At 42.5% G+C, this 22,026-nt stretch overlaps 1 protein-coding gene across 1 annotated transcript in view; it reads right to left on the bottom strand.

Annotated features, from left to right (window-relative positions):
• Positions 1 to 22,026, bottom strand: part of EIPR1 (EARP complex and GARP complex interacting protein 1) — a 76,110-nt gene that overhangs the window by 23,862 nt on the left and 30,222 nt on the right. The window contains exons 4-5 of the mRNA XM_032212787.1: positions 16,608 to 16,764; positions 4,310 to 4,409 (exon numbers count right to left, since the gene is read on the bottom strand). Of these exons, the coding sequence (XP_032068678.1) occupies positions 4,310 to 4,409; positions 16,608 to 16,764 (257 nt within the window). The remainder of the gene's footprint in view (positions 1 to 4,309; positions 4,410 to 16,607; positions 16,765 to 22,026) is intronic.

The following is a 22,026-nucleotide window of genomic DNA, read 5'->3' on the forward strand; positions in this document are numbered from 1 at the left end:
TTCTTGGTGTTTTCTCTCTCCAAAGTGAGAGATTACACATGCCCAATTCGTAGCTCAAACTACTTCCTTAACACAGCATTTTTTAATGCCAATGATAAGCCTGAATTATGAAATATAATTAGCTCATTATATTCATTAGACAAAATGTTGAAGGTAGAAACAATTATCTACAATGGAGCCAGGCACTGTGAGCTTGATTATTGGATTACTTTTTGTCTTAACGCTTACTAGCACCTAAACCACAAGTATCCTTTTACAGAAGAGGAGAAGATGGAATTATAAATCTGTATACTTGTATCTTCCAACAGATTTGCCTGGGCATTCGGCCTTCCAGGTCATGTTCTTGTACACCCCTACAAAAGTTGGCTTATATATGATTTTGCAGCATTTAAAATGTTTGAAACATTTGCAATCTAAGCCACAGTGCTAATTACCACTAAATTTACTTCTTAACATTGAATAATAATTTCCATTTCTACTCATCACCGTTTCATAGTATTATTCCGAATAATGTGCATGCAAGTATACGGGCATACAGAGAATGCATTGAAGGTCTATATCAGTGTTTCTCAACCTTGGCAACTTGAAGATGTCTGGACTTCAAGTCCCAGAATTCCCCAGCCAGCGAATGCTGGCTGGGGAATTCTGGGACTTGAAGTCCAGACATCTTCAAGTTGCCACGGTTGAGAAACACTTGTCTATATAGACCTTCACTTTGTATTGTTGAATCCAGTACAGGTACTCCTCGACTTACGACCACAATTGAGTCCGGAATTTCTGTTGCTAAATGAAAAATTTGTTAAACGAGTTTTGCATTATTTTACAACTTTTCTGTTAAGTGAATCACTGCAGCTGTGAAATTAGCTAGTTACACGGTTACGTGAATCTGGTTCCCCTTTGACTTTGCTTGCCAGAAAGTATCAACACCAGAACTCTGCAACCATCATAAAAATGGGTCAGTTGCCCAGTATCTGAATTTTAATCATGTGACCATGATCACAGCTGATAGTTTAGGATTATCACACTTGAACATAGCAAACACTGTTTGAAGTACTTTGGACTAGATATTTTATCGCTGCCTACCATAACATAGGCAAAGTTACCATCCTAAAAATAAACAATAGTTTATTTTTTTTTTAAAAAAATGCTATGTTATTTTAAGGCAAGAAACAAAAACAAAATAAAAAGAGAAGTTTAGGGACAAGAGAGCTACCTAGAAATTCCCTTAAAGTGGGAGTATGGGAAAAACACGACATTATGGCTGTAATGAATCAAGGAAGTTAGTTTTGTAAGGGATGGAATACACGAATGAATGTTAATAAGGAAGGCCAAATAGTTCATTAACCACAAACCATAATGCCCTCAGAAATAATACTGGGGCACTTTAAATAAAAACTATTTCCTAATCTCTGCGCTCTTCTATCTCCCCATCTGTATCGCCATATAAATATTCAAACCTACGTTGGATTTTATACCCATAAAGAAAGAAGACAGAAGTATGAGCCTAACATGAGAGCTATAGGAAGGGAAGATGTTCTCCAGCTTCTGCAAGACACAAAAATCTATGATAGTACGGAACAAAAGTTGATCTGGTACAATACTGCTCAGTGGATCCTAACACGTTACATATACTATGAAGCAAAAATTCAATTCAAAATTCAATCCACGTATTTTGAAAATGAAAATCCTGAGGTGACTGAAGTTTAAATATTCAGGTTGTAGCAATAGCAATAGCAATAGCAGTTAGACTTATATACCGCTTCATAGGGCTTTCAGCCCTCTCTAAGCGGTTTACAGAGTCAGCATATCGCCCCCAACAACAATCCGGGTCCTCATTTTACCCACCTCGGGAGGATGGAAGGCTGAGTCAACCCTGAGCCTTGGATGGATAGATAATAGATTAGATTAGATTAGATTAGATTAGATTAGATTAGATTAGATAGATAGATAGATAGATAGATAGATAGATAGATAGATAGATAGATAGATGGAGCAATAGCAATAGCAATAGCAGTTAGACTTATATACCGCTTCATAGGGCTTTCAGGCCTCTCTAAGCGGTTTACAGAGTCAGCATATTGCCCCCAACAACAATCCGGGTCCTCATTTTACCCACCTCGGAAGGATGGAAGGCTGAGTCAACCCTGAGCTGGTGAGATTTGAACAGCCGAACTGCTGAATTGCAATAGCAATAGCAGTTAGACTTATATACTGCTTCATAGGGCTTTCAGCCCTCTCTAAGCGGTTTACAGAGTCAGCATATCGCCCCCAACAACAATCCAGGTCCTCATTTTACCCACCTCGGAAGGATGGAAGGCTGAGTCAACCCTGAGCCGGTGAGATTTGAACCGCTGAACTGCAGATAACAGTCAGCTGAAGTGGCCTGCAGTACTGCACCCTAACCACTGCGCCACCTCGGCTCTTGTAATGCCCGACATGTATAAAGAACATTGACATTCCACTGAAACCCCGAAATTTGGTGTTGGACTGAACGCTGCTGGGTAGAATCAGGAATCTCTTTATTTCACCCAAGGAAAGAAATATAATTTTCAATGATTTGCTCTTCCTCTTCACTTTTGCTTATTTCATCATTCCTTGTTCCTGCGAAGCCCAAATTGCTATAAAGAATTCTTAACCTCCATGAAAGATTTGTGACGAAACACGGTGGAAACATAAAAGTTCATTGTGTGAGGGGATCTTGGTCATGGATGTTAGGATCCAAATTATTATTCCACATCGGTCACAGTTTTGTAATTTCCTTTAAAAATGTTTGTGTCTGTGTCAATGAACAACCTTTGGGTGATGCTTCATACCTGGGGACAGGAGGAGCATGACGGAATATCAAAACACAGAAAGCACATCTACAGGCTTTATTATCCATCTTCATAATTAGCAAACCATCAATTATGCACAACGGCCGAATGTATGGAAATAATCTTAATTTGCATAATCAGTTGAGCACAGAAGTCAGCGTTCCAGGGCCCCAAAGATGGAGCAATTCTTTTTTTTTTCCCCTTTTCTTTTTCCCCCCCATTTAATGCATAACACACAGAGAGCCTTCACTTACGGAGAAATTGTCCAGGCAACTGAAAATGAAGTGAACAACGAGTTAATTTGAATCTTTTAATTTGGAGGAGCTGCACAGCTAATGAAAGCAATGTGCCAGTGATCAATTTCTGTTACTGAATCCAAGCGGAGTGCACGCCAAAGCCGAAGAGCTTGTGGTTCAGCAAAAAAATTCTTTTTCCATTAAGCGCTATGAGTTATGACAGGCTGGAGAACATCCCAAAGGTAACACTGATATTTGATACAGATTGGAATTAAGGAGAAATATGGCAACTTTGAGATTATGAGCAAAAGAACCTGCTCGGGACAGCAAAGGCCTCATTAACATTCAAAGAACCTTAAGCCAAGGCGAGGCGGAGGAGCCCGAGGGATGGAGAGGAAGCATGTCTGTAACATCCTGACACTTCAATCAGACAAGAATGTTGATGACTGCATGCAAGCAGATTTTACTCTAGAAGGGGAGTCGGCCAACAGTTGGCAAGGGAGAGAGGGAGTAATTGATGGAAGACGCTCTTGTAACACTGGCAACCAGTAGAAAAGACTCAGGATGGGTAGAAGGTTTCCACTCACAAGGAAAATCTTTGCATCTATGAAGGTTCCACAGCTGTTCAGGAACAAGATGCAGTTTTTCAACAATAAAAACAGAATCTCAAAATTCTTGAAGCTATTTATCACGGTTCCACCACAAAACCGCGGACGACAAAATCGCGGTCGACGAAAGTGCACATTTGACGTCATCACAGTGTGACGAAAACATCGCGCTGTGATCGAAAAATGTAAAAATAAAGCGAAAACCTTACCCTAACCCCCCCAAACCTAACCCTAACCCTAACCCTTAACCTAAGCCTAAATCTAACCCTAAACCTAACCCTTAACCTAACGCTAAACCTAACGCTAACCTTTAACGTAACGCTAAACGTAACCCTAACGCTCTAAACCTAACCCTAACCCTTAACCTAACCCTAACCCTAACCCTTACCTTTATGTGAATCGGCTTGCTTTAATTTTATTGTTATTTCAATTTTTAATTTTTTTCGTCGCGCTGTGATGACGTCAAATGCGCGCTTTCGTCGATCGCGCTTTTGTGGACCGCGGTTTTGACGGGTCACGATTTATCACTCTTCTGATAGACCTGAACTAACACACGGCAATGCTTATAATGTCTAAAAAAGCTAGCAATCTATTTCAATAGCAAACATATTCAGGTAGGCAAATACGTCAAATATTGGGATACACTCCTTACCACAGCCTTGGTTGAACTTTCTTGCAAATCCCATAGGAGGAGGTGATTATCAGCCAGCGAAATCAGCTTTTTCCCATCTCCCATTGGTTCCCATGCAACCCTATAAGCACAAAAGGCAGCAATGTAACTCAGAGAAGTTCAAAATATCCCCATGTTACTTCCGGAACCCCTTTAATTTAAGAAGACAATAGGTAATCCTCTTCTTTTGTCATGATTCTCTACAGCAAGAACGTGCACATGCCGTCACATTTTAAGTTAGCAAAATGAAGTTGAGAAACATTTTAAAGGTTCTTTTAAAAAATATTTATTTATTTATGCTGTCGCCAAGTTGAACCTGAAACCTTTAAATTACACTTACGTTCCACATAACTAAAGGTAATAACTTATACGATTCTCCACCTCACTCCATCTTAATGTCATAGCAATAACTTTATGCAATAGATATGGGGCAGCCTAAATTCACTCAGTACAAAAAGAGGACTAACCATTGTGGCTTTGCCAAAAAAAAAAAAAGGTGGTCATTTGAAAGTTTATTTTTATTCTTAATATCTTCTATTATATCTAATAATATAATTATATCTAATATCTCCTACTAAGTTAAGACTTGAACTACTGAATGAAATTGATTTCCCTCTGTGTCAAATCATCAAGTGGTGAGGAGGAGAAAAGCTCTTGATGATAGAGCAGTGTTTCTCAACCTTGGCAACTTGAAGATGTCTGGATTTCAACTCCCAGAATTCCCCAGCCAGCGAATGCTGGCTGGGGAATTCTGGGAGTTGAAGTCCAGAAATCTTCAAGTTGCCAAGGTTGAGAAACACTGTGATAGAGGTCCATTGTTTAGGTCTCATTGGGATAAAATTCATAGCCATATTCATTAATAGTATCTAGTGTTCAGTCGAGAGACCATTGTTAGATACTGGATTATCACAGTTCTGATTTATACTCAAAATTCTTACACTGGCGCCTCTTGAAAAACACTCTGTGAGGTAAGCAAATACCCAAATTAGGAAAAGATGTTAAACAGGAAGGAGAAGCAATCCCAGCCTATTTAGATCAGATTTTTCTGGATTTTCTTCTAGGCAAAAAGTCATATCTGAATGGTAGGCTGGGGATTATAAGTGAAAAGATAGATGGAGCTGTGCTGGTCTATGACCGTAATAAAGACTTGCTTTGATTTAATTGGATTTAGATGGAGCAAACTTAAAAACTAAATTGGATTTAATTTACATTGCATTCCAATTTAACGAAAGTCTTGAAGGAGCGATGGGAGACATCTTCAAGGTTTCTCAGACCTGTAAGTGGCCCCAAGGCCTTAGTAGATGCTTCCTGATGGAAGTAAACAAAACATCTGTTTTAAAGGGTCATCCTTAATTCTAAGGAAGACAAGAGTTCAGAGAATCCTCACTTGGAAAGATACTTTAAAAATTGTGAAGTCTTTTGAGTGTTTTAATATTTCTGCATAACAACGACCTAACACATGATCTGTTACACAAACTGTAAAACTAGATAAAGAGCCATGGTGCCATAGTTGGTAGAATGCAGTATTGTAGGCAAACTCTGTCCGCCATCAGGAGTTCGATCCTGACCAGCTCAATGTTGACTCAGCCTTCCATCCTTCCAAGGTGGGTAAAATGAGGACCCAGATTGTTGGGGGAAAGAGGCTGACTCTGTAAACTGCTTAAGAGAGGGCTGTAGAGCAGTGTGAAGCGGTATATAAGTCAAAGTTCTATTGCTATTGCTAACTCTGCCCACTGTCAGGAGTTCGATCCTGACCAGCTCACGGTTGACACAGCCTTCCATCCTTCCAAGGTGGGTAAAATGAGGACCCAGATTGTTGGGGGAAAGAGGCTGACTCTGTAAACCGCTTAAGAGAGGGCTGTAGAGCAGTGTGAAGCGGTATATAAGTCAAAGTTCTATTGCTATTGCTAACTCTGCCCACTGTCAGGAGTTCGATCCTGACCAGCTCATGGTTGACACAGCCTTCCATCCTTCCATCCTTCCAAGGTGGGTAAAATGAGGACCCAGATTGTTGGGGGAAAGAGGCTGACTCTGTAAACCGCTTAAGAGAGGGCTGTAGAGCAGTGTGAAGCGGTATATAAGTCAAAGTTCTATTGCTATTGCTAACTCTGCCCACTGTCAGGAGTTCGATCCTGACCAGCTCAATGTTGACTCAGCCTTCCATCCTTCCAAGGTGGGTAAAATGAGGACCCAGATTGTTGGGGGCAATAGGCTGACTCCGTAAACTGCTTAGAGGGCTGTGAAGCACTCTGAAGCGGTATATAAGTCTTAAGGGCTATTGCTAAAAAGAACCCTGTCAACAGTCCAATTAGCAAACCCAAAACATGGAAACACTCTCGGGAGAATTGAATTCCCAAAAGTAAAATTTTACTGGATATACCATGTCGGTACTGAGGAAATAAAAATCAGCTCTAGTTTTTCTGCACAAATGCTTGCCCGGTTAAACAATAACTTCTCCTTCTCCCCACACATAATTGTCCAATTATGAAATGTTTCTTTGTTATGGGAACAGTCCATCTTTTTCTTCAGCACCTGCAGCGGTGACCTTGATGGCTTCCAAGCTCTCAGGATCTCTGCGTGCATTCTCTATTTCTATTCCCATTTCCCCCCTTCCCTCCCTCTAGTTCTGTGGGAAGTTGAAAAGCATTAAAAGTTTGAAAGAAGCAAAAGCCGTTCAATCTTGACAAACCCAATGAAACAAATTAGTTATAAGGGTTATTTATTTTTTTTAATGAGGAAAACAATTCAAGGCTAAATATTTTGTCTGGCAAAAGTAGCTTTGCTTTCAGTAACTGGTGTATCCCCCCACCCCCACCCCACCTCCCGCAGCAAGAATTGTGATTAAATGATTCTGATAATTGTTGATCAGTTCTGAATGTCAGTTTGGATGAATTTTAACTCAAGGGTGTTGGGAAGCTTCCTTGCGGGAACTGTCTGGTCCATGTCCTTCCACAACATTTCTACAGGATTAAGGTTAAGACTTTGGCCATTCCAAAATGTTAACTTTCTTCTGTTTCAACCATTCTTTGGTCCTATTACTTGTCTATTTTGGGTCACTGATGTATTGCATAACACACTTTCTCTATCACAGTGTTTCTCAACCTTAGTGACTTTAAGCCCTGTGGACTTAAACTCCCAGAATCCCCCAGCCAGCTATGCTGGCTGGGGGATTCTGGGAGTTGAAGTCCACAGGGCTTAAAGTCACTAAGGTTGAGAAACACTGCTCCAGAGCTTCAGTTCGTGAATAAACGCCCTGATATTTTCCTGCAGAATTTGCTGGTACCATTCAGAATTCATAATTCCATCAAAAATGACAAGCCATCCTAGTCCAGAGGCAGCAAATCAGGCACAAACTATGATACTCCCGCCACCATCTTTCACAGATGGCATAACATTCTCGTTCTAGGAAGCAGGGTCTGACTTTCACCAAACACAACGCTTTTCATTCAAGTCAAAAAACGTCTATTTCATCTGTCCATAAAACAGTCTTCGAATAACCTTCTGGCTTATCCATGTAGTTTTTTGCAAACCGACAGACAGCGATGTTCTTTTTCCAAAACCCTAACAAGCATGCCATTTTTGTTCAGCCTTCACCTGGTGTCATGAATACTGACATTTGTCGATACAAGAGAGATGTTAGTTCCTTAGATATTACTCTGGGGTTCTTTGAGAATTCTCCAAGTATTACACACCTTGCTCTCGATGTGATCTTGGTCAGCCTACCATGCCTAGGGAGGATAAAAACGGTACTGAACTGCTTCCATCCGCCTGACGGGAGTCCAAACCCTTTGGAAAAAGTTTTGTAACCTTTTCCAGCACCAACAATTGTTTTCCGAGGTCTTGGGAAATCTATGTTCTAGCATGAAACCCTTCCACATATCTTTGTTGTGAAGACCAGACTTTGATTGCGAATATCCAGAATTCAGTTTGTGAAAATAAGCAGGACATCGCACATTCAGATCTGATTTATCATCCCATTCATTGAAACCCCCGACTCTAATCTCTCCTTCCAATGAACCGAGAACCTTAGAAATTCACATACTTTCCCCATACAAAAATACGTAGATTTTAATCATTTTTCTCAATAAATAAATGAACAAATATAAATGTTTTTGTTTAACTGCTTTCTCTTTATATGGTTTGAGGAATTGTGTGGAGAACAGGGGACATTTTAGGCCATATTTATGCAATGGGGACGCGGTGGCTCAGTGGCTAAGACGCTGAGCTTGTCGATCAGAAAGGTTGGCAGTTCTGAGGTTCGAATCCCTAGTGCCGCGTAATGGAGTGAGCTTCCATTACTTGTCCTGAAGCTGGGACAAGTTCGAAAGCATGCAAAAATGCAAGGAACCACCTTTGGTGGGAAGGTAATGTTCTGTGTGCCTTCGGTGTTTAGTCATGCCGGCCACATGACTACGGAGTTGTCTTCGGACAGCGCTGGCTCTGTGGCTTTGAAACGGAGATGAGCACCACCCCCTAGAGTCGGGAACGATTAGCACATATGTGCAAGGGGAACCTTTACCTTATGCAGAAGTATTAAACATTCAGAAGGGTACACAATCTTTTAAGCATTGCTGTATTAGCATTCATTAGCTGTTTAACAAGTTTTGATGAAAGAAAAGACACAGAATATCAGGTTGGATGAAGGGAAGAGAAATATTTTTGTTTCGAATTGAAGTCATAATTCTGATCTGAACTCATCACTGGAGTGAAAGAAAAAGAAAAATCTGGGGACATCTAAACAAAAAGTTCCGCCAACTATTATTTGCAAATTAAAGCCAACTACCGTGGATTTTTCTCTATTTTCCACTTGATGTTAGAAAGCATTTTCCAAAGGCATTTTACAAGGAAAGTTCTACTGACTTTTATTCCAATTAGGATAAATGGTCACCACTTTTAAAGTTTTTAAAAAATGAAAACGATTCCAATTTTAAAATGTTCATGGAGTTTTCAGGGCTTCAAATTTGATAAAGAATACTAAATGATAAATCAATATAATTCAAGCAACACACCTCATTAGAAAGATCCGGGGGTGCTCAATCTGTTCTTGCAAAATTATAATTTCTTTCCCCTGGTCACTTATTTTATTGAATCGTTCTTTGTCACATATGGTTTTTAAAGGTTTTTGTGAAAATCAAGGCCACTGTATTTTTGTTATAAGACAAAGAACAACTTCCTTGCATTGCAACTCGAGTGCTCTTATATGAGAGCATTACAGGAAAAAAAAACTGAAATTCTGGTAATATATACCATGATGTGCTGCATGGCAAGCTAGAATTTCGTTTACAAGGAAGGAGACTCAATCGCCAGGTTATTTATTCTATGGTGTGTTTACATTCCATCAGAGGAGGGGTCTCAGGCCCACCAGATCTTGCTCATTTATGGCTCCCAGCAATTCCAGTTGACCTGGGCTGGAGATGCGGATGGTGGGCTGGTAGCAACTTCTAAAGCAGTGTTTCTCAACCTTGGCAACTTGAAGATGTCTGGATTTCAACTCCCAGAATTCCCCAGCCAGCGAATGCTGGCTGGGGAATTCTGGGAGTTGAAGTCCAGACATCTTCAAGTTGCCAAGGTTGAGAAACACTGTTCTAAAGGATCGCCTGAGAATTTTATTGTAATTTTCACTGAGTTCCTTGATCTTAAAATGAGGATTTCCAAAACTTTTAGATTCACTAAATATTGTGATTAATATTTAAAAATATGTGGCTTTTCCACAAATACTGGGGGGGGGGGGGAGTTACAGCGAGGAGCTTCCACATTCTCCGTGCCATTTTGGATTTTCTTTTTACATGAGTCTGAATGGCATTGAAATGGCATGAAAAGTAAAAAGCTTATGGTCTTTTTCAATTTTGGATCGAGCTCCATTATTCTGAAAGAAAAGCAATATTTGAAAGAATAAATTTATAAGTGTCTATTTACAGCTTTTTCAATAGACTATGGTCAAGCAATGTGTAGTTTTAATGCAATATGTGAAGTCAATGGGAAAGTGACCTCTTTATTCGGAATGCATTGTGCATTAGAAACGTGTCAATGCATCTGTGTACATTTGTGTTTTTGGAAAAGAAATGTAAATAGCGTGAGTCCTCCCCATTTTACTTCTACGTTTACTTAGTGCATGATTCATTTGTAAATGCACGCAAGCTGTTTTAATTTTGTCCTTAGTTCTGGCACTAGTAAAAGCTGGTATGTGAATTCTTACCAGTTAAACTGTAAACAGCATTTTGGCTGGCTGGCTGGCTAGTTAGAGGGGCGTTTATTTCTGTTTATGCATGTATATGTTTTTCAGAAATAAACTTTTTAAAAAGTGGGTGTGGGTGTACATTTGGATAAATTATCTAAATACCAGTATAAACCATAGTGGATCTTACTTGTTAGTAAAACTAGAGCAAATTGTTCGAAAAATATTTTAGAATTATATGCCCCTATGGACACATATAGAAAAATGAAACCCTGGAATCATAGCTGAGTTTTTTTTCTGCTCAGCAGGAATCCAAATAATCTAATAACATCAGAGAATCTTAATTTTCAGCCTTCAATGTGAAAGATTTCAATTTCTAAGACAGCGTTTGATGAATGTATAGCTCTGAATGACTAGTCTGCCTACAATAGGTTTTTTTTTGGCACTTTGGGGGGAAAAAACCCTACAGTATATGCCCAGATAAAATATATAATCCACAGTCTTTGTGTTTCTCTTGCAGTTCTTCTGAATTGAGGTTCTAGTCCAACCCTGTCAATGCAAGATATTCTTCTCCTCCTCCTCCTCCTCATGTCTCTAACGAGACAACATGGATTTCTACTTGACTGTGGCATGAAGTTTGAAAGCAGGAGAGTCACCAAGACTGCTTGTTTCCCCCATGTTCACAGAGATACACCATGCAACTGTCTTTGTTTTGGACCTCAGATCAGCAGGGACTTTTTTTTTTTAAGTCTGTAAAATAGGGACAAGAGAAGGGAGGAAATCAAAAGATAAAAAAGATGGAAATGACCTGAATGAAGGAAGCATTCACTTCAAAAGGAAGGAAGAAGCCTAGTAGAGAAGAAAATAAAGAATGGGAGAAAGAAAGAAATACAAGGATAATGATTTTAAATTAATAGCAATAGCAATAGCAATTAGACTTATATACCACTTCATAGGGCTTTCAGCCCTCTCTAAGCCGTTTACAGAGTCGGCATATATCGCCCCCAACGACAATCCAGGTCCTCATTTTACCCACCTCGGAAGGATGGAAGGCTGAGTCAACCCTGAGCCGGTGAGATTTGAACAGCCGAACTGCAGAACTGCAGTCAGCTGAAGTAGCCTGCAGTGCTGCCTTTAACCACTGCGCCACCTCGGCTCTTAATTAATCCAAGACCAGCAACTTATACAAGTCTGAAGATTTTATATATATGGTACTGGTAGTGAGGGGTAGCAATCTATTACAGTGCCATGTTTTATATATATATATATATATATATATATAGCTCTGCTGGCTGGGGAATTCTGGGAGTTGAAGTCCACAGGACTTAAAGTCGCCAAGGTTGAGAAACACTGTTTTAGACTCAAGTTAAACAACCAGAAGATGCCAGCCATATTGGAAGAACTAAAACCTGCAGATGGGTTGACAGAGAAAAATGCAGCAGAGAAACAAGGACGTTTCTGTCTGCCAGAGAACCGGCAATGTCCAAACACAACTACTCTAAGTGACAAAGCGCTAGCTTTGTTTATATTTACAACTCTTATAATTAGCTCAAATATAGGCCCCGTTCGGTATAAGCTACCAAACCATTTGATTAGCTGTCTTATAGCTGAGTTGCATCCTTGATTCAAATCATGACAACCGCATTCACCAAGTCAAAATAAAATCTTCAAAATGCAAAATCGCAACGCCGGGGGAGGAGAAAATTAGAAGCAGCTCTTAGGATGTTTCTTAATTTCTTCGGGGTGCTGAATGGCAACTCCTTGATGGAACCCAGACTTATTCTGAACTGACTTCAGAGTCATACGTGATCCAGTAAAATTTTACATCTATCTAGTTTGCCAAATTGTTATTAGAAAATATGTTTTAAAACCTTGAATTAGTTTGAATTCAAGGTTTCCTCAATCGGCCAAACCCCTACCCCAAACATCTCTCAAAATATGATATGCCAATTAGCAATAGCAATAGCAGTTAGACTTATATACCGCTTCATAGGGCTTTCAGCCCTCTCTAAGCGGTTTACAGAGTCAGCATATTGCCCCCAACAACAATCCGGGTCCTCATTTCACCCACCTCGGAAGGATGGAAGGCTGAGTCAACCCTGAGCCGGTGAGATTTGAACAGCCGAACTGCAGTCAGCTGAAGTAGCCTGCAGTGTTGCATTTAACCACTGCGCCACCTTATAAAAATTGTGTGTCTGACTTTGCGTACCCATACACACAGATACACACACGTACACACACCTACATATAAATGTAGCCTACCTGTGCAGTAAGGGACATGTACCTATTAGGATCTGAACTAGTAAATAATTCCAGTTTTGACATGGCACGCTTGCTGTACTTGTCCGTCAAAGGCAGGATCTGGCTCAGCAGCGGAAAGAAATGCCTCGCAGCCTCTCTCTTCCCTGTGGCTTTTAAATTAGCACACTGATGGAGCTATGTAGATAAAAGCAAGGATTTATAGCCCAGCTGTGTGGAGGAGGGATGTGAGAGATGTGAGAGGGGGGTCTGGGGAGCATTTCTTGGGAGTTTGGAGCTGGCTGCAGTGACACGTGGACGTTTCTTATTGAGACAGCCAGAAAGGGGTTTTCTTTGAGCCGCAGTGCTAAGCAGCTGAGACCAGGAGGGTAAGGCTGCCCAGCTAAAGCCTCTCTGAAGCTACAGCAGCTGCAGCAGGTGTGATAAAGCAGTGGGAAGACCAGAGCAACCGAAGTGAAGATGAAGCAGCAGAACTAGGGCAGAACTGATCAAAAGACAGAGCATGAAGGAAGGCCGGAAGCAGGTCAGCAGGGGAGACCCAGGAAAAGTCCTGATATTGTTAGGGGAGGCCACTGAAAAGACCTTGCAAAATCCTCGTAGGGAATGTGTAGCTCACCAAAAGGCTGCTGCAGTAGAGGGTTCCACCACAAAACCGCGTTCGACTAAAGGGCGCTCGACAAAACCGCGTAGCTGACTTCATCAACAGGGTGAAAACAGCGTGGAGACAGAAGCACGCTGTAAACGCTAAACCTAAAATTAACCCCTAAACCTAAACCTAACCCCCCCTAAACCTAATCCTAAACCTAACCCTAAACCTAACCCTTAACCTAACCCTTAACCTAACCCTAAACCTAATCCTAACCCTAAACCTAACCCTAATCCTAACCCTAATCCTAACCCTTAACCTAACCCTAAACCTAACCCTAAAGCTAACCCTAAACCTAACCCTTACCTTAAGTTGAATCGGCTTGCTTTCAAAGCGCTATTTAAAGCGCCCTTCTTTCTCCGCGCTCGCTGTTGTCGCCCTGTTGATGACATCAGCTACGCGGTTTAATCGGGCGCGGCTTAGTCGAGCCCGGTTTTGTCGTGCCACGGCAGTAGAGACCCACTGAAGCAGTGTTTCTCAACCTTAGCAACTTGAAGATGTCCGGACTTCAACTCCCAGAATTCCCCAGCCAGCGAATCTGGACATCTTCAAGTTGCCAAGGTTGAGAAACACTGCACTGAAGAATCTGACTGGAAGGACTGACTCTTGAGGCACCTTCCGTGGGTGATTTACCAAAGAGACCCATGGCAAGAGAGAGGCAGAAAGTGGCTACCAGCGGCTAAATATGCTAACACAGGCTTCCCGTGACCTGAGAGAAAGCCCCAGAGAGAAAACAAACACACAAACCAGGGTACAGTCAACATTAGGTACACAGGTACACCAATTATGTCAGCGGGTGTTTGGCCAACACAAGGAGAGGAACCAAGATTAAAGAGATTATTCAGCAGGAAGCCGAGAGTTGTAATGCAGAACAACTTTGTTTCATAAAACGTACAATGCATCCAAAAAGCTAACAAAAATATCCCAAGCATAAAGCGTCACATGACCCAGGAAATGGACATCCCCCCCAAAAAAATTGGATTTGGACCCGTGTGTTTGGGGTCGATGAGACTCCTGCTGAAATTATTGAAATTTATAGTACAAATTTTTGTACAGATACAAGTTTAAATGATTGAACTTATAAGTGAATCGGTTCACCGACAAAAGGGCGACCGACAAAACCACGCCTGACTAAACCGCGGTGACAAAACCACGAGTTCTAAACCGCGCTGATGAATGAGCACTGAACCTAACCCTAACCCTAACCCTAACGCTAACGCTAACCCTAACGCTAACCCTAACCCTAAACGTAACGCTGACACTAACCCTAAACATAATGCTAACACTAACCCTTACCTTAACTTAAATCGCCCTTAAATCACCCTTCTGTCGACGTGCTGTTGTCTGTGCGCTGTTGTCAGCGCGTTGATGACGTCGCGGTTTTAGCAACGCGGTTTTGTCGGCGCGCTTTTGTCGGGTCACGAAGTGAATCAAACCCTCTTGTTCCACCTATTTCAATAATCACTGCAGTCCCTGGAAACATTTTTTCTCTTAAAAATGCAGGAACAGAGATCCATCAATATGTAGTAAAGAATTTAAATAATATTGAGCCTAGCTAAATCAAATGGGGAAACGGATATTATGTTAGGTAAAATATTTCCATCCGTATCTAGGATTCCACTGCTCAACTGGATGATCAGAACATGTAGAGAGGCTGAAATTAAGGCATCTCCAGTACATGGGACCCCTCATGGTTTCCCTTTCTGTATGGGTATGTGACTAAGGTTTGAGCTTGTCGATCAGAAAGATCGACAGTTCGGTGGTTCGAATCCCTAGCGCCGCGTAGCAGAGTGAGCTCCCGTTACTTGTCTCAGCTTCTGCCAACCTAGCAGTTTGAAAGCACATAAAAAATGCAAGTAGAAAAATAGGGACCACTTTGGTGGGAAGGGAACCGTTCTGTGCGCCTTTGGCGTTTAGTCATGCTGGCCATATGACCACAGAGACATCTTTGGACAGCGCTGGCTCTTCGGCTTTGAAACAAAGATGATCACTGCCCCCTAGTCAAAAACAACTAGCACATATGTGCGAGGGGAACCTTTATCTTTATGGGTATACAAGCAGCAGAAAGAAGAGCCATTTCACTAGATAACAACAGAAGACAAATAGGAAAAGCCTTACTTGATAAGCATCAGCTATGCATCACTACGAATCATTGATAGAAAACTACTTCCTTATTTTGTTACACAGTACAGGGCGGGGCATAACCTTTTCCTAGGGGGTCACAGCAAGATCGACAGCAGTTTACAACTTCCGCGACACCTCATTTTAAAGCCCATAAAAAACTGAATTGAATGAGCTATTAAATGTTAAATTTGCTTTAAGAATGGCTGGAAAATTCGATTCGGAAGAACAAAGGATCATTGACAGAATAAAATGCATTGCCTTTCGAGAGGCTCGCGATGCTGGAGCAACAACAATGTCGAATTTTGGGGCAATGACGTCTGGCCGGGAAATTCGCCAGATCTCAATCCGGCAGAGAACATTGGGGCCATAATTAAGGATGAAGTGGAAGCTCTGATGATTCAGGAGCAAGGTCAAAATCGATATTCAGTTGAAACTTTGAGAATGAATTTGGAAACTGTGTTGAAAATCTGGAAAATCGAACGGAACTGTTTGAAGATTTGTTGTGTTCTTATCCACCTCGTTTGAATGCTGTTCGAAGGGCTAATGGTGGTCATACTGACTATTAAATCGTGTCAATAAACTCAGTTTTTGATGGGCTTTCGAATGGTGTATGAATTATTTGTGTTGTTATTACAAGTGTTGCTGTGACCCCCTAGGAAAAGGTTATGCCCCGCCCTGTACAGCATGAAATAAAGGAAGAGTTTCAAGGAACACCAGTTGTCCAAAGGTGGAGATGGAGAAGGTAGCGCAAGTGAAGGGAAGCAACACGGATTCATACTTTTCTAAGTGAAATTCCATCCAGCTACTCAGCTGTTGTTATATTAGTTGTGTGTAACACAAAATATGTACCTTGAAATACACAGTATTGTAGAATTAGTGAGTTATCCAAAAACATATTAAATATTTGAAGGACTATTGCTTTTAATTCCCAATCCCGTCTTAAGATAACAATACGGAAACCGTAAGGTGAGGCATGTATATTTCAATGTACAAAGTTCAGATTTAATGGAAACTGTCTGCCCTTCCTTCATTCTCTTTTTTTTTTCCTTGGGAGTATAAAATATGCAGAGTCCTACCCGGCCATATTGCCATGGGCTGTGTTGTCAAGGTGACAGAGTAGCTCCAGGATTTGAGCATTGCTTGATGAATCATCAGGGGATTCATGATTGCCTGATTCCAATTCCTCCGGCATCCTCCAAACAGCCGCACATGTCATGACTTTACTGTCTGAAGCTGAGGAACAGAGGATAATGTCAACAGATCACAGTAGGGGGAGGCAGGGGAGGGGGTTTCTGGAAGAGAGAGAGAGAGAGAGAGAGAGAGAGAGAGAGCCCTAGCAATTTTTGCAATCATAAGCAAGGCACTTGCTCAACAGCTATGTAAAAACATTTAAAGAATCTTACTGAACTTCATTCTAACAATAGAGCGCGTAGGAGAGAGGGGGGGGGAGAGAGAGAGGGAGGGAGAGAGAGAGAGAGAGAGAGAACCCCCCCATAGTCTACAAAGCCAGAAAGCTGCATAAATAGCCGAGGTGACAGCAGGCGATACGAGTCACGGGAAGGACTTTCCCCAACGCCGCTCTCTGTACGGCTATTTCAATTAATGCGGGAGAGTAGAGCGATTTGCTGAGATTACCATTTTTCTGCTTAATAACACAGGCATAATTCTAAGGTCTCCCATCTCTGGCTTTCCCGGGTCATCTATAATTTGCATGGGTAGCTTCTGAACCATGCCTTCTTGCAGAGCGCTAGGTTTTTAGCTTGGCACGTTTATATTCTGCTCTCCTCTCCACTCCCCACCTCCATTTCAATTCCTCCCGGATAATTCTTTTTTTTTTAAAAAAATAAAATCCTAGAAAGAAGCCTCATGAGCTTTCCAAACTCAAGGCTATTGCTAGCTTATGGCTAGTCATAAAATCCCATTTATCAGAGGGTAGATAGGGGAGGCTCCTCTTCACAAATTGCTGCACCCCGATTCTCCCCCACGTTTCTTAATAACCTACATAATTTTTACTTTTATTTTTCTGGGCACTCTTCCAAAAAAAAAAAAATCACTGAGCTGCAGGAAGACACTATTTTGGAGGTTCCCCCCCCCCTTCTTTTTTGTTTTTGCAGAATGCCCTGAAGAATACGTGGCCCCCAGAGATATTACTTGAAATGTCAGTGCTGGAAGCTGGCATTTCAATATGGTTCCCCTTCTGGAAGATTTCCATTGTGTTCTTTTAATTAAAAGAATTTATGGGGGGGGGGGGAGAGTCAGATGGCAGTCAAGTCATGGTTCTCTACAAGACAGGAAATAAAGGCATGGAGAAAAGTGGAGAAGGAGATAGAAAACATACATCATTCTTATGCTCTAAATATATATATATCTAAATGTCTAAAAATCATTAATGCAGCTCGATTTATTTACACACTGAGACAAAATTAATGGCTTTTTTTTCATGGTAGCTTCCCTGTATTATTTAACTCAAGAATTAAACCTGGTCCATGGTATCCAGCAATGTGGTAGAAACACGATGCCAGCCTCTGCTTTGCTGCTTGCTTTTCGGCTGCCATTGAAATGGGGAGGGGGGGGATTGGTATTTGGGTGTGGGAAATATTCTGTGCAGGAGAGGCTGAAAGAAGGGCGTTGTTCTCACCATCTACTGCGCATGTGGCAGGGAGAGGAGTTTCCCGCCAAGGCCAACTCTCCGGCATACCAACCTGATGATGATTTTTGAAGATGTCTCCCACCTGACAGCTGTGGAGTAATTGGATTGGACTTATAGAGCCGAGGTGGCGCAGTGGTTAGGGTGCAGTACTGCAGGCCACTTCAGCTGACTGCTATCTGCAGTTCAGCGGTTCTAATCTCACCGGCTCAAGGTTGACTCAGCCTTCCATCCTTCCGAGGTGGGTGAAATGAGGACCCAGACTGTTGGGGCGATATGCTGACTCTGTAAACCGCTTAGAGAGGGTTGTGAAAGCACTATGAAGCGGTATATAAGTCTAACTGCTATTGCTATTGCTACTATGGGCTGGGGTTACCAAGGGGAGCGGAATGGGTCACACATTGATATCTATGTTTGCGCACGCTTTTGCCTCAGATCCTGCTTTGCTTAGCTGCTATCTACTTATAACCAGTAAAAGTACTCTTAATTCTGCAAAATGGAGTTGAGTGGTTTCTTTCTTGGTTACATCTTATATTCTGAGCACTTTTTCAGCTGAAGAAGATTTGAAATTTAGGGAGCCTGAAGTCAATACATTTATAAAAATGACTGGAATGGATGACCTTCCTATTTAGGGGGGGGGGACATGAGAGAAACCATCACTTAGCCTTAGCAGAAGACATGGCAGTTTAACAAAAGACAAGCTATTCCCTGAAGAATGCTCTTTACATACTTCTGTCATTATGAGGTTCCTGGGGGGGGAAGTGGTAAGAGGCTCCTAATAGCTTTTTCTCTTTTTATTTCTTTCTTCCTTCCTTCCTTCCTTCCTTTTTCTTTCTTTCTTTCTTTCTCTTTCTTTCTTTCCTTTCTCTCTCTCTCTCTTTTCTTCCTTTACTTTCCTTATCCATCTCCATCCTCTCGCTCTCTCCTTCTTCCCTGATGTGTCCCAGGGAGAACACTGTCAATATCTCTGAACAATATCTCTGCTTTTGAGATATTATCTCAAAAGATATTAATTATGAAGTTAGTAGTAAGATTTGCAAGTAGATTTGAGCAACCAGAAAGATTCTTGCCCTTCTAAGAAGAGATTTATACTCTACTGTGGTACTGGTGAATATCTGAGGATTAAGATTTAGCACAACACAAGAGAGCAGAACAAAGATCTTCCCATCTATTGTGACTGGAAGAAAGGCTAACCTGGGTTTCTGGATATGGAAGAATGCCCGCTAAAGAAAATTAATTGGAGACTGGCTAGACAGATCTCTCACTTTCAGAGTACAATGACTGCTAATTATATCAAGATTGTATATATTTACAAGCAGGAGACAATCTGTTGAGTAGGAAGGTATCAGGTTTCACACCTTGCAAACTTAAGAGTCTAGCAAACAATCCTCCTTTATTTGCGAGAGGCTGTGATAGGTTCTCATCTTTACACCCAAAATACAGGAGTCTCTCTCAGTCTCTCTCTCTCTCTCTCTCTCTCTCTCTCTCTCTCTCTCTCTCTCTGTGTGTGTGTGTGTGTGTGTGTGTGTGTGTAGCTGGCCTATATCCAGCTTCAGCTATAACTTTAGTCTATTCTGGCTTCAGTGACCCATTCCCTAATAACCTTAGGACTGGACCTCTGCAATGCACACTACCTGGGGCTACCCTTGAACACCTGTGGAACTTCTCACTCTTGCAAGAGGCAGTTGCCCTGTTCATATTTATGCGCCTAACTGGTTAGCACTGATATAATTTAAGTTATTCACCACTGATTGATTAATCAAAGGGGGAAGAGAGGGGACGGGAGAGGGGATGGGAGGGGAAAGGAGGTGAGGAGAGGAGAGGAGGAGAGAGAGAGGAGAGGAGGAGAGAGGAGAGGAGGAGAGAGAGGAGAGGAGAGAGAGAGGAGAGGAGGAGAGGAGGAGAGAGAGAGGAGAGGAGGGGAGGGGAAGAGAGAGGAGGGGAGGAGGAAAAGGCTAAATTAATGAAGAGCCAAACATGGATAGATTTCTACCTGGCGTATAAATATAAATAACAACAGTACCAAGCAGACTCCTTAAAGTGATGCTCAAGAATTTGTACCCACAAAATAAAGACAATGTTAGGTCACAATATGTTTCTGGAGGAGGAAGAATAGAGAAGGTTCCTGTGGATCCCTTGTCTTCCATAATTCTATCCCAAGGGTGTCAAACTCGTAGCCCACGGGCCAGATGCGTCACATGCCGGCCATGCCCACCCCCATTTTAGCGAAGGGGAAAAATGTCATGTGACAACGTGAGTTTGACACCCCTGCTCTATACTGTCCTCCCATCTGCCCATTCTTTTGCTACAACAGACCCTCACTTATCCAAGATGAGATGATTCAGACCACATCTAATAATTCAATGTTTGAGTAGCTGGCTGCCTCAGTAACTACCCTGAACATCCAGCCCCATACTTGATAAGCTTCTCTACTAAAAAGATGGTAGGATGGTAGAAGACGATTGCAAAAAAAGAAATGATTTTATAGAGTGACATCTAGAGGACAGAAATAGAGAGCAGATGGCTTAGAGCAGTGGTCCCCAACCTTTTTATCGCCGCGGACCAGTCAGCCTTTGATAATTTTACCGTGGCCCGCTGAGCGCGCGCAGGGGTGGGGGGGCGTTGTTCTGCAGCGATCATGGCCCCCAGCCATTAATGTCTAAACTGCTGCAAGATATACTTAAATATTGATAAAATGTGAGGGGGTGTATTCACTTCTGTGATATCTATCCATCCATGTCTGTCTCTGTCTCTGTCTCTGTCTCTGTCTCTCTCTCTGTGTATGTATGTGTGTATGCGTGTATGTGTATATATCCTCTATCTATCTATCATCTATCTATCTATCTATTTATCTATTTATCCATCCATCCATCCATCCCTATCTATCAATCACCTATCCACCATCTATCTATCTATTCTAGCTGGCTGGGCAATTTGGGGAGTTGAAGTCCAAAAGTGTTAAAGTTGCTGAGATTGAGAAATGAGGACGAAACAAAAGGGAAGAGAATGAAACAAGGTCGTAGAGAGAGATTGCAAAATGAAAGGGCAACTTCTCTTTTTATTTCCTTCCACCCCCACCACTCCCACCACCCCCACCGTGCCTCTCTGGCAATTGGCTGCCCAGGAGATGGGGAGGGGAAGATGTTTCACAGACAGCTGCCACCCTCCCATCTCTCTCTCTCTCTCTCTCTCTGCCTCCCCATCTGACCTCGGCTGCTCCACAGCGGAGACCCCAGAAGGCAAGCAAAAAAAAAAAAAAGGCTCAGGAGTGGGGGAAGAAAACAAACCCCATCACGTTCCTATCTGTGAAAGCTCCCCGCTCCCTTCCTGGGCAGCCAATTGCCAGAGAGGCAGTGTGTGTACGTGTGTGTGTGGGGGGGGTTGGCAGCCCGCGGCGCGCCTAGTCCGCTGTGGAACGCGCTGCCACCCGCCCAGCGCTCTCTCTCTCTCCCCCCCCTCCAATCTCCCGCTTCTGCTTCGACCGGCCAGCAACTTGTCCCCGCTTGCCCAGGGACTGGCCTCTGATTGGCTGGCGGGGAGAAAGCCTCGCCAGGGAAGGAGGCGAGGACTCCGCGGTGACGTCATGGGAACGGCGCCCCCAGGTAGCGGCGAACCGAACGCCCTCCGTCTCCACGGGCTACCAAGGCGGCCGGGCGGGCGGCCGGGGTGGGAGTGGGGTTTGGACCGGAGAGGCGGCTCTCGGGTTCGAGTCCTGGGGTTGATCTCAGGCTGCGCGTGTGGGTGAAGAGGCAGCAGGGATCATGGCCCCCGGCCGCTGCAGCGATCATGGCCCCCGGCCGCTGCGCGGCCCGGTGCCAGGTACTCCACGGCCCGGCACCGGTCCGCGG

The sequence above is a fragment of the Thamnophis elegans genome, chromosome 3, assembly GCF_009769535.1.
Source record: "Thamnophis elegans isolate rThaEle1 chromosome 3, rThaEle1.pri, whole genome shotgun sequence".
NCBI classification, from domain to species: Eukaryota; Metazoa; Chordata; class Lepidosauria; order Squamata; family Colubridae; genus Thamnophis; species Thamnophis elegans.